Source organism: Malus domestica, chromosome 11 (assembly GCF_042453785.1).
Source record: "Malus domestica chromosome 11, GDT2T_hap1".
Classification (NCBI taxonomy): domain Eukaryota; kingdom Viridiplantae; phylum Streptophyta; class Magnoliopsida; order Rosales; family Rosaceae; genus Malus; species Malus domestica.
Genome location: NC_091671.1, coordinates 31490244 through 31503029, shown reverse-complemented (window position 1 = coordinate 31503029; position 12786 = coordinate 31490244). Strand labels below are relative to the sequence as shown.

Here is a 12786-nt window from a genome sequence, read left to right as displayed (position 1 = left end):
CGGTGGCTTTAAATCTCTGGTTGAAGTTGTTTAAGGAGTTCGGTATCAGTTGGGTTTTACCCAGGCATTGTTATTCTCTTATGGTAGAGGAACATAAATTATCAGGAAAAGGGAAGAAAATCAAGGTCTTATGGGGATGTATAGTTTCAGCTATTTTTTGGGTCATTTGGATGGAAATAAATAAGAAGATTTTTTAGGACAACGAAGACAGTAAAGGGGAGGATATGTGGGATAATGTTTGGTTATGGTCATCTATGTGGGCTTCAGTTACTACAAAATTTAGAGATTTGTCTTCTTTTTTTTCCTTCAGATATTTGGCGTAACTGGAGTGTGGCTATTAGTTAGTTTATGTGTTGTTTTTAAAGTTTCTTAATGTTTGGGTGATGGTGCTTTTTATCTTGTTTTGTTTGTGCCTTTGCGGACTTCTTGTCCGCTTTTGTATTTTTATTGTTTCTTTTCAATAAAATTTGTTTCTTCTTCAAAAAATTGTCACAAAATTCAACTTTAAGTACGAAAGTTTAAATTTCTCAATGTTGGGGTAGTAAAGTGAGAATTACCCAAAAAAATGATAAAAATCCTTCTCTATGTTTGGCTTAGAACTGCAATTAAAGCCACTTAGTATGATTTATAGCAGTTCTAGTGTAGGAAGGCCCCCTAGGGCAATTGCCTATTGAATCCCCTCCAATGAATAGTAACTGCCTTTAATAAACAGTAATTGCCTTTTGCATCTCCACCCCTAACTGAATAGCTATGGCAATAGGCAATAAAATATTAGTATTTTTTTTTTTATAAAATAATACAAAATAATTTTATTTGTAATTTCGGATAAGAATTTTTTTAATCGTTCTCGTTGCTCCACATGTCATTATCCGAAAACACAATTTTTGGTGATAGATTTCGATAGGATTTTTATCCAATGCCGTCGCGCCACGTGTCACAATCTGTTTACAATTTTTGAGGATAGATTTCGATCAGATTTTTAATGAATGACGGCATGCCACGTGACATTATCTACAACCTAATCCTTTTTTTTACTCCATATTTCCCACCATCCATCATAAGAAATCACACACCAAAATCAAAATCTCTATCCTTATTCATAGTTTTTGTTTTCTTCTTACATTGTCTTCTTTAAGGATGTTGTGGGAAATTGATGAGCAAGAGAAAGAATTGTTTAAGCAAGGGGAAGAAATGTTTAATCTTCAAGGGGGCGAAAATGACATGGAAGAGGAAGAGGATGAAGATCGTAAAAGGAGAGATGACGAAAGAGCCTCACATTCCTGCCGAGTCATCCAAGATGTGGCTGAGATCTCCAGGCCTAACCGTTTCGCAAACATTGATAGAAGTAGGTAACGACGAGGTAAGGATCTCTTGGACGATTATTTTGTCTGTAACAGTGCATTCCCTGATACGTACTTTAGATGTCGTTTTAGAATGGAGCGACATTTGTTCAACAAAATCATGATTGCTGTTTGCAACCATTGTTCTTACTTTGTGTAAAAGAATGATGTTTTTTGGTATTATGGGTCTCCTTCATGAGCAAAACATTACTGCTGCCTTGCGGATGCTTACATATGGAGTATCTGCAGATCAAGTGGATGAGATAGTGAGAATGGGGAAATCAACCATTCTTGAGTCCCTGATGAGGTTTTGCTCCGCGGTCGAATCTATCTACACCACAGAGTACCTCTGGAGACCTACAACAATGGACTTACAAAGGTTTTTGAAGAGATGCAAGGTTTTCCTGGTATGATTGGAAGCATCGACTGTATGCACTGGACCTGGAAAAACTGTCCAAGTGCATGACAAGGAGCTTATAGGGACAGAAAATGAGCAAAAAGTATCATTTTGGAGGCAGTGGTATCATTTGATACATGGATTTGACATGCTTTTTTCGGTGTTTCGGGAGCTTAAAATGACCTCAATGTCCTTGCCCAATCCCTAGTGTTCAACGATGTCTTGCAAGAAAAAGCACCAAGAGTCACGTATTGGGTCAACAGACATAAGTACCACGGACCATACTACCTAGCAGACGACATTTACCCAAGGTGGACATCGTTTGTCAAAACAGTGCCACGTCTGTGAAGTGAAAAGGAAAAGCACTTCACAAGCTATCAAGAGGGGTGTAGAAAGGATGTGGAACGCTGGTATCCTCTAAGCTCATTGGGCGATTATGAGGGGTGCTGCTAGATTGTTTGATTTGGAGTTGCTTCTATCCATCATGATGATGTGTATCATTCTTCACAACATGATTGTGGAAGATGAGTATGATTATGATGCTGTTGATGAATATGAGCCAGACACGATGAACAATTCCAGAACACAAATATATTGTGCTCATGATGCCACTTTAGAACCTGTGCAACACGAGCCATTAGAAAGGGATAGACGTTACAATGAAAGGCTCATTCAACGATATACTTCAGTTCAATCCTCATACATTCACAAAGCTCGACAAATTGACTTGATAGAGCACCAGTGGGAATTGAAACAAGCTTAAGAAACTTAAGTTCATTTAATGCATTTTTTTTATTTGGTATCTTTATGTAATTTTATTTGGTGTGTTTTTTAAGTTCATTTAGTGGGGTTTTTTTTTGTATTTGGTGTGTTTATGTCATTATAATAAAAATTCTCTTAGTTTAAATAAAGTACCAAATTAAATAAATATACTCTTAGTTTAAATAAAGTACTAAATTCAATAAATTGGAAATTACGTAAAGTACTCTATTCAATAAATAAGAAATTACAACCCAAAGTGATTGGAAAATTATGGGCTCCGATTAGAAACAAATTCCCTAGTCCCTCGTGAATGGAAAATCATCACCTAACCAATTTGTGGTGCTAGGACTCCTCTTGCTCTCGTTTTTCTTGCACGCCTCTTTCGCACCAGGTCCGTTTTCTCCGAATTCCAAAAATATTTAGAATTCGGAGACATCGCCTTTACAAGCTTCTTCATAATGTCACGATCTTGTTGAGCCATTCTTTCTTCTTTAAACTCTTCCATTTCTTGCCTAAGTAGCTCTATTTCTCTCTCATGAGCTTGAAATAATCTCTCAGCAGCTGCAGCTTTTGCCTCATCTCTAGCCTTATCAGCCTTAAATTTAGCCATTTTTGCGCCAAAGTCAATTCACCTTGGTGAGCAAGTTCTTCCATATATTTTGCATAATCATTCTTGGAAGCACTCCCTTTTCTCTTTGAAGCCTTCTTACCTTGAAGCTAATTGGATAACGGGTTGACCCCGACCCTTGTTCAAGGGTTGCTTCCGGCACTTGTTCTGTGTCGCTTTCATGAACATACGAGTCATGATCGGGCATATAGTGTAGATGGGTGCTGTTCATGACAACTTCTGAACGGACATGCAAAACTCTGAATTTAGGGCAATCTTTGACAATATTCCAACATTCCCACCGGGTGAATGATTTGTTTTTGTTTTTGGTATTATACCAAGCTTGTGCTTGAAGTTTCTACACAATGCGGGAGAAGAAATAATTATAATCAAAGTAGCTAATGTAAATTTGGGTAAAATACAAACAAATAAATAATATGTTTTTACATGATCCGCGAAATTTTCCCCACTTTGAATATTACTGCTAGCTTGTGCCAAGGCATTTCTCCAATAAGTAAACGATTGGCTGAGTATTCTCCAACGACTAGAGAACGATTGTTCCATTCTTTTGCCACCAATTTTCTCAAGAAAAAAGGTATGAATATTGCTCCACATTTCTCACAACTGCATCTCATTACCCGTAATCGGATCATGAGTAACTTCAACCCAGCTAGAACACAACGTAACATCTTCAATAAGCTTCCAATTCGTACCTGCATCATTAGCCATTTTGTTGGAAACAAAAGTACATAGAAACTTTGAGAGAAAGATTGGAATGTGGTTGAAAGTATTTGAGAAAATATGAAATTGTGGTGTAAGGTAGAAGATAATGAGAAGGTATTTATAGAAAAGTAAAATCATTTTTTTTAAATTTTTAAAATTTTTTATTAACTTAATTAATTTTTTCCGTTGGATTAAAAAAAAAATTGAATCCAACCCTCTAGATTGTGTCACGTGGCACAACGGTAACATATCTGATTTTTTTTCTTCTTAAAAATTTTTAAAGGCGAATAACGTGGACTGTTGATCTGGAATCCAATGGTTGATATTGTGCCACATCATCTAGCCGTTGGGGGAGGTTTAAATTTTTTTTTTGACCATTGAAAATCCAACTGTCCAAAAAAATATTTGTTGACGAAGTCAACGTATCTATGATAATCTGCGCCTGCAAAATGCTAAGTGCCAATAATCAATTAGTTTTGACGATGTCAACGTATCTATGATAATCTGCGCCAGTACTAATATAGACAAATTAAGCCTTCAATTGCCGGATCTTGTACACAATGCTCGTAACATTTAGTTCTATAAATTGAGACATTTCAGGACCCCCAATATTGTATCAATCTCCTTCTTTACAAGAAGAACACAATTATTTAAGAGAGGGGAGTTGAAAAATGAGTATAAGCATGGATGTGAATGTGATGTTTCTAATCGTCATCGCAGTGGCAGCAACAGAAGCGACGTTATGCAGCGCAGAAGCTGCAGAATATGTAGTAGGAGACGACTTAGGCTGGACTATCCCTCCGGATGGCGCTGCCACTTATGCTGCATGGGCTTCTAACCATAGCTTGGTTGTTGGTGACATTCTTGGTAATCAACTACTGTGAAATTTTTCTTACTTTACGTTCTGTCTTTTCATTGTAGTTCGAAAATTTGTATTGGAATTTCATGGATCATATGCATAAGAAAATATTCTCGACAGTAGTGTAGAGATGTCACTATGTGTAGACATGCATGTAGCTATATTGCCTCGAGCAGTGAGCTCTTCCTTATGCACTCAAATTTGAAATCTCCTTCTCATACTTTAGATAAGAATATCGTTTCTCTCAGCATAAAAGAAAAAATTGTAGAAAAGCCACTCCCCTCTTTTCTCTTCTGCATCCTAATTTTCATCCTGTAACTTTCATTAGCATTTGTATTTATAGGATGAATTCGCATTGAATGCAAAGACAATCCAATGGCTTGATTTTGATCTATACTCTATGGTAGGTGCTGATTTCTACATGGTTGTGTTGGCTTTGCAGTGTTTAAGTTTGCAGCAGGAGAACAAGACTTGGCATTCGTAACCAAGGAAGATTTGGGCACTTGTAACACCGCAGATCCCTTGCATGTATTTGAGAAGGCAACCACAATAAAATTTCTTGGAACCGACACATATTATGTAACGTCAACTTTTGCCGGGCACTGCAGCAAAGGGCAAAAGATGACTTTTGACATCGCTCCCTCTTCAACTACCAGTACCATTTCACTAGCAAGTCCAAGTCCAAGTCCAAGTGCTGATAAAAAGCCCCTCCAGCAGTCTCTCAACTTTGTGTCTCAGATCTCTGGGCTGGTTTTCTAGTTTGTTTCTCCTTGTGCTTCGTCATAAGATCCTAGCAAATGTCTATTAACTACATTGAGAAAGAATCAAAGAGCAATGAGGAATGGAGAAAAATAAAGAACTTGAGAGAGAAACAACGGAGAGAAAGATAGAAAGAGTAGGCTGTATGAATTGTATTTCAGACTTAATGAATTGGATCCTCACAATTACAGAGCTTTTATACACATATATCTAGCTTAAAACTTCATTCTTACACTTCTAGGAGACTAACCTTTTTTAACAACCTAACAACTTTAGTATGACATGACAGCCTCACTAACTAACCAATGCTGAGCTGCCATTTATTGATACTCTACAATGTCATGCCAGTATCTTTTACGAGGATCCGTTTATTGACAAAAAAAATAAATAGCATGTACGTAGTGTGTAACTGTGAACTAGAAAGCAAAATTAATGCACGTTTTAATACTTGGATCGTACACATTTTATTTGTCAAATGAATTTTTGTTTCAAATTGAACTGATGTATTCAACTAGATCTATTAATTTCATCTTCGATAATTAAAGTCAGTTCTTAGCTCTTGGTATAAGAATTTATAAATTACTATTTCATGATCGTGCAATAAAGATAGGTCTTGTCGTGAAGCTGTTATACATGCATGCAAGATGCAACCAAAAGAGTGCTATTCTTGGGAGAAATAAGAAAAACACGAAAACGGAATTCAAGTGGTTTGAATCATTGATTCATGTGAAGTAGATTGTTACCCCGAAAGTATAGAAGCAGAAAACGGATGGATCGATAGGAATGAAAGGCTAAATACCGGAAGTAAACTTAAAGAGAGCAGGAAATGATGGATGAAGCACTGACCAAATTTACCAAGCCTGATCTTTTGGAGACTCGATAGAACTTGGGAAGATCCATACCCATTCAATTGACGGCTCTTGGATAACACCAGTGGCAAGAGGATTATGATAATATGCGTATGTGCTCATGCCCACATCAATGTCGTCTTAAGGGCTGTTTGCGATTATTGTGCTAATTTAAAAATAATCAATTGTAAATTAAAACAAAACCTTTGATAAATTATATTTTAAAAGTGTTGTATGAAAACAAGTGTAAAACCGTTTGGTAAATTCTAAGATTAGTAATATTATTGTACATAAAATGACAAAAATAGACATAGTAGTGGGGGGGGGTGACTACGATAGTTGTGGCTGCGTCAGTGGTTGCATTTGTGGCGGTAGTGGTAGAGGCGTTGTTGGCGGTGGCGGTTGAAACGTTGATAGTGGTGATGTCTTCAGTGGTATAAGGTTGGTGGTTGCAGTTGTAGATGGTACATATGGCAAACGTGATGGAGGTGGTGGGGGCGACTATTGTGATAGCAGTAGCAATGGTAGGAGTTTGGTGGGTGCCAATAGTGGTGGTTGGGGTGGCGACATCAACATTTGTGGTTATGGTTGTAGTGGTAGCGCTTGTGGTTGTGGTGGCGGCGATTGGCAGCAATGATGGTAGTGGAGATTGTTATGGTGGCAGTGGTCACAGTTGTGGTTGTGGCGGTGGTGGTTGCTATGGTAGCTGCGGTGGTGACGACTACGGTGGCAGCGATGATGCCAATGATGGTGGTGTAAGGTTAGTGGTTGTAGTGGTAGGTAGTGGTTAGTAATTGCGGTCACTCTGCTCTCAAATGGATAAAATGCGTGTTAAAGAATAAATAATGTCATCTTAAAAAACTAATGAAGGTATTACATGATTAAAATAATTCATTAATGGATTAATGGCTCAACTCCACTTTTTATAAAGCAGCTTTTAAAATCAACTTGATGTCTAGAGACCACTGTTTTTAAAATAAGCAAGATATTTTAGTTTTACCAAACACTTTTTATTACTTAATTTTAAAGTGAAGCATTTTTTTATTTAAAAAAATACCAAATGAAGCCTTAGAGAGAGTCACGGCGTTAGACACTCACTACTTCCGAACTCAAACATACCTCAAAACTTTAATATTCCCTTGTATTCTGGGATGGTACAACCTCTGGACGAGTGGCTTTGGTCGTTAACCTACAGTGTCTCTTTGTTTTTCAGGTACAATTTCATCAAATCTAAAGACGACAGAATTTTGTTACCACACCTACCACCAACAGTTTTTCTACCATGAATCGAATAAAGGGGATGTACCTTAGAGACAAATTGCTCGGATCGATGTTTCTTCTTGTTCTTGTTCTTGTTTTTGTTCTCTTTCTTCTCACTTAGCTCTGTGAACACCGGATTCTTGGACGTCATAAACACTTCGTCTCCATAATAAGGGTACATATATAACCAGAGTTCTTGGTATGGGATTTTGGCGACCATGTTGGACGGATAAAAAGCGGCCAATGAAACGAGGTTCGGAGATGACTCGGAGCGGACGCTTGGTGTTAAAATTCCTCCGTCCCACATCGGCCAAAAAGCTTGAGAACAAGCCATTTAAATAGAATTGCCCCACTCTAACTTACACCGATGTCTTTTGTATTAAAACCCCACACCTGACGGATTAAGTAGGTTGTCAAGTGGAGACAGTATCGGTGTTGTTGGAGTGGGCCCTCGATCAGTCGACCTAAAATTTAACATGGTATCAGAGCCAAGGGATGGGCCCGTATTGCCACTTGAACAGGTGGGTCCCCTTTGACCCCGCGCGAACGGGTGAGCCTCGACTTGCCTCCACGTAGGCTAAGAGATGCCACATGAATGAGTGGGTCCCCATTGGCCTTGGGTCTCACGTGCGAGGGAGTGTTAGAATTCTTATGTCTCACGAATTCTTATGTCTCACATCGGCCAGAAGACTTGAGCACAAACACTTTAAATAGAATTACCCCACTCTAACTTACATCGATGCCTTTCGTATTAAAACCCCGCCACACCTGATGGATTGAGTAGGTGGCCACGGGTGAGCCTCGACTTGGCTCCATATGGTTGTCGATGTGTGGAACTTCACGTGTGACCCATAAAATTGGGTCTCACGTGCGAGGGAGTATTAGAATTCTTCTGTCCCACATCGGCCAGAAGGTTTGAGAACAAGCCATTTAAATAGAATTACCCCACTCTAACTTACACCGATGCCTTTTGTATTAAAACCCCCCACACCTGAACGATTGAGCAGATGGCCAAGTAGAATTTAACACTTGGAAACACACTTGCATTGAACAATCAATTTTCTGCAAGGAACTTGACAGAGGATTTCAACGAGTAACCGGTCAGGGTCACCGTGTAAAGGGTCAGGAAGATTGTCAATTGTCAATGAAATTAGGTCGGGCTTGGCCTCTTGGAAGCTGATCTCCTAAACCCTATCCGGTACAGATAGATGGAAGAGGGTTTGGTTTATGTGTCTTGTGGGAAAACTAGCCTACATATTTTTAAGAAGAAAGCTACACATTTAGATGGTATTCCTCTTCGCTTGGAAGTGAGGTTTTAGATTTGAATCTCGTGAATGCAAATTTAATACCAAATTTTTGTCCATTTTGTGACTTAACCCAATTCTCCCACCCCCTTATGTAAAAATATATTGATGTATTCATAAAAAGAAGAATATATCGAAGTATTCATAAAAAGAAGAAAGGAAACAGTAAGAGGAAATCAACTAGGAGATGACATTCCGATTTATCAGAGGAAATTAATCACCCAAACTAAAACCGGAAAGTAAATATTGTAAAAAATGGATCACAAAAACTAGATCAATAAATATCTTTTCTCACCCCAGCATCAACGTTCGGCAAACCTACTGTAACAATGGGCATTCGGGGGACATCTGCCGAACCCATCAAAATCGAATGTTTTCACTATATCTCAACTCCAAACCTTACATTATCGATCCAAAAAGTACATTTGTACCCAACCCAATCTCTAAACCAATGGATATGAATTTAAATCCAAGTTTTGTGATGTACTATCTCAAAACTAAACTACCAATCGCTTGAGGAAATCAATGAAATCAAAGGCAGGAGTGATGAATTGGAGCAACTTACAAGTTCGGTAGCTTTGTCCCTAAATTATTGACCCAAAATTCTTGACATGGTTGATATGTTCCACTTTAGGGATGTAAAATCACTACCAGCACCAGGTCAGAGTTCTCTTACTTTTGGTTTGTCTTGCTGCTACATATATTAATCCTTGGCATTACTTCTATGATTATCCTTGCTTGGTTCATAGAGTAAGGGCTTTCATGTCTTTCATGACATGGTTTTGGAATTTCGGTCGGTAATTTGGTAGGAGTCCTTTTTGGCAAACATAATACAGCAGTGAAAACATTTTGTTTTCGGTATGAGGGAACCAGTCGTATGTATTTTTTGCTACACTGCTGCTATCAACATTCGTTGAAAGACGAAGTTTTGGATTTAGATACGATCAGATTCTATTATGGTAGACCGAATTGACCATGTTAAGAGATCACGCGACAATTGATACAACACTAAACGCTTATTTATCAATACGAAAAAGACATACGTTGACAATGGGCACCCAAATGAATGCAAGTACTAAGTACTGTAGTTTTTTTCAATGTTTATTCCCTATTTTGCTCTTGAGCTTCCTGTAGAGATGCGAAAACAATAATCTACAGGCTCCGAGGTTGGAAAATATTTGCACCAATTGTGAAAGAAGCAAGAAGGTACTAACATTAAAAGTGATTCCAACTATCAGTCCCAAGGTTTTGGCAAATTGCTGATGGGGCAGGACAGCCAGAATCCCAGTTGTGAATGCTATTGCAGTAGATTGCAGAGCAATATATGTAAGAGCAGCAGCACCTGTTAAATAGTAAATATACACCGACTCATTGCCGTTAACAGCTCCCCCAAATAAAAGGCAAGCTGCATTTATTGAGCAAGTCATTGCAATGGTGTCTGAGATTATGAACCACTTGAAATTTTCATTTGACTGCAGAAGAGCCACTCCTTGGTGTGGACCGACATCATTGTTATAGCCTCCGGGCATTGTGAATGCAGCTGTAAATGTTACAGTTGTGATAAGTGTTGCAACCACCAAAAGGGTCTGGCCCATTTCCCTGTAAGTTTGCACTGCACTGGCTTCTGCCCGTTCTGCTCTTTGGTAAAATTTGATGTTGCCTAACCAAGCATGCGGCGTACAGATTATATTCTGCACGTACATTAGCAGTTTACGGCAGATGAACTGTTGTAGTTAAGCATTTAGATCAATCATAAATAAAGGAGATTAGCTATGTTTTTGGTACTTACCATGGGAAATCTAAGACTGCATTCTTTGATTGATCTATCAACATCAGATGCTGTTTGGCCATATTTGTTCTTAGATCTTTGATTTACTCTTCCATCCCACATCAAGTAGTACAAAATCCATGTTTTTCTCTCTATGGTTGCGAGATGCAAAGGCGTGTTTCCATCAACATCCGGCTGATTTATGAGCCCCTCCAGATCGGGTGTTTCCAGTATATACCTGACAACATTTACTTGCCCACCTTGGATGGCAATATGAAGAGTGTTTCGCCCAAAAGGGTCAACAAGTTCACCCGAATCTGGGCAATGTTGAATAATTTCACTAATGACACTGCCACGCCCTTCCCTTGCTGCAACATGAATTGGTGACTGGCCCTCTTTATCCAGAACATACGCAGTAGAAGTATCGATTTCTAGTAATCGTCGAACTGTTTTGTGATCTCCAAGGGATGCTGCATAGTGGAGAGGAGTCCTGCCTTGGTGGTCAGTTTCTTTGACAAGTTGCTGTTTGAACCTTAGGAGTACTTCCACGATATCTACAATAACGAAATTTAAGTTTTTATAAGAAAATACTGAACTTGAGCAACTAAAATAAAAGAGGAATTATGCTAGTACTGACTGTTTGATGATGAATAATTAAACCGTTAATTGCAAAGCGAAGCTAAAACATAAAGGGAGCCAAAGTATGACGTACCAAAATGCTTCTCAATTACGGCAGCATGCAAAGCTGTTTCGCCTTCTGGTCCGCCATGAGCTGATGATGGCGTTGATCTTAAAATTTGATCCACGATCTCTAACACGTCCCCTCTTGCAGCCAGGTACAATGGAGACTCGCCATTGTCATTCTCAAAACAGGCCAATTTGGGATCAACTTTGAGCAAGCACTCAACAACTTTTGCATGACCATTCCTTGCAGCTTCGTGTAAGACCGTGTTGCTCCCCTTGTTTCCAATTCTCAGCGTCTCAAACACGCCAATGTTCGTGTTCACGAAATCTTCCTGTGACATGAATTGAATTTCGCGAACCAGATAATACACTATAGAGAAGGAACCAACCCTTGCAGCCACATGTAAAGGAGTATCTCCATCCGAATTTGGCTGTGTGAGAAGGGACCTGCATCTGTTATAAATTTCAGTGACAACATTTTTATGTCCGAACTGAACTGCGACATGGAGGGCTGTGTTTCCTCGGGGTGTAAGTTGATACAGTAGGCTCCGATTATCGTTAAGAAGTCGCTTGAGGATGTAAACATCCCCGGATTTTGCAGATTTGTAGAGCCTTGGATCCATGAAAGTTTATCAGGAATTAGCTTAAGCTAGTAGTGGTAAATATGTATCACGTAACTATGGTCTAAAGTTGATTGGTTCAACTTTGTTGACGATATATATGAACTACAGCAGAAGCCTTGCTCGATCTGACCATCACAATCCATTTGGAAAATCAAACTTTCAAAGTCATGAGCTGCATTAACTTTGTGACGTTAATAGTCAGAATTGCCAACGTGTTTGTGGGAGTCATCAAAGAAAGGAAAACATCAATTATACATTAAGAATGAATTTTACATTGATGGAAGGATAAACCTTGCAAATTGGTTTTATGGTGAAATCTCAATTTTCTTCATCATAATCACTATTTGATGTAATTGTAATTTTTGTTTATTTCTTTGGATACAAGCTATATTCTAACTAAATTCTTCATAAGTACGAGAATGAGGATTTGAACAGGTGTGCGAAAAAGAGAACACATTGTTTTAGTTAACCTGGCTAAATTCATGTCTTAATTTAGTTGTAAGTTTTATATTTTTTTTTCTCGACATTTATATTAACAGCAATGTATATATCTGTTGGAATGCATGCAAGTCTTATCTTTTGTTAAAATGCATGCATGAAATAAACATGTTGGATGACTATTGAAGTTAGGCTAGTCAACATTCCTTGTGTAAATTAGGCAAGTTAGGCAAGTTAGGAAATTAGGCAAGTTAGGCAAGTTAGGCTTATGTCTACTTTCTTTCCCTATATATATGTTTCATTTGTAATTGTTTCTTCATGAAATACACATCAAAATTCAACATGGTATCAGAGCAGGAACTCGAAATTCCTGGCTCTGTTGATCGTTTCCGCTAAGTTTCTTTTACTCTAAGC

At 38.4% G+C, this 12786-nt stretch overlaps 3 protein-coding genes across 3 annotated transcripts; 2 read left to right on the top strand and 1 right to left on the bottom strand.

The window, feature by feature from the left end:
- The first annotated feature begins 2173 nt into the window (after nucleotides 1–2173).
- Nucleotides 2174–2500, top strand: LOC139189529 (uncharacterized). Its single transcript, XM_070808497.1, has one exon. The coding sequence runs from the start codon at nucleotides 2174–2176 to the stop codon at nucleotides 2498–2500; it is 327 nt and encodes a 108-aa protein (XP_070664598.1).
- Nucleotides 2501–4512: 2012 nt separating this feature from the next.
- On the top strand, nucleotides 4513–5447 carry LOC103430126 (umecyanin-like). Its single transcript, XM_008368258.3, has 2 exons — nucleotides 4513–4696; nucleotides 5131–5447. The coding sequence occupies exons 1-2, from the start codon at nucleotides 4513–4515 to the stop codon at nucleotides 5445–5447; spliced, it is 501 nt and encodes a 166-aa protein (XP_008366480.3).
- A 4411-nt stretch (nucleotides 5448–9858) lies between these two features.
- On the bottom strand, nucleotides 9859–11982 carry LOC103413263 (protein ACCELERATED CELL DEATH 6-like). The gene is made up of 3 exons (XM_029089419.2): nucleotides 11340–11982; nucleotides 10649–11181; nucleotides 9859–10550 (listed from the first exon to the last, which is right to left on the bottom strand). The coding sequence occupies exons 1-3, from the start codon at nucleotides 11932–11934 to the stop codon at nucleotides 9954–9956; spliced, it is 1725 nt and encodes a 574-aa protein (XP_028945252.1). The 5' UTR covers nucleotides 11935–11982; the 3' UTR covers nucleotides 9859–9953.
- Between the last annotated feature and the right edge of the window lie 804 nt (nucleotides 11983–12786).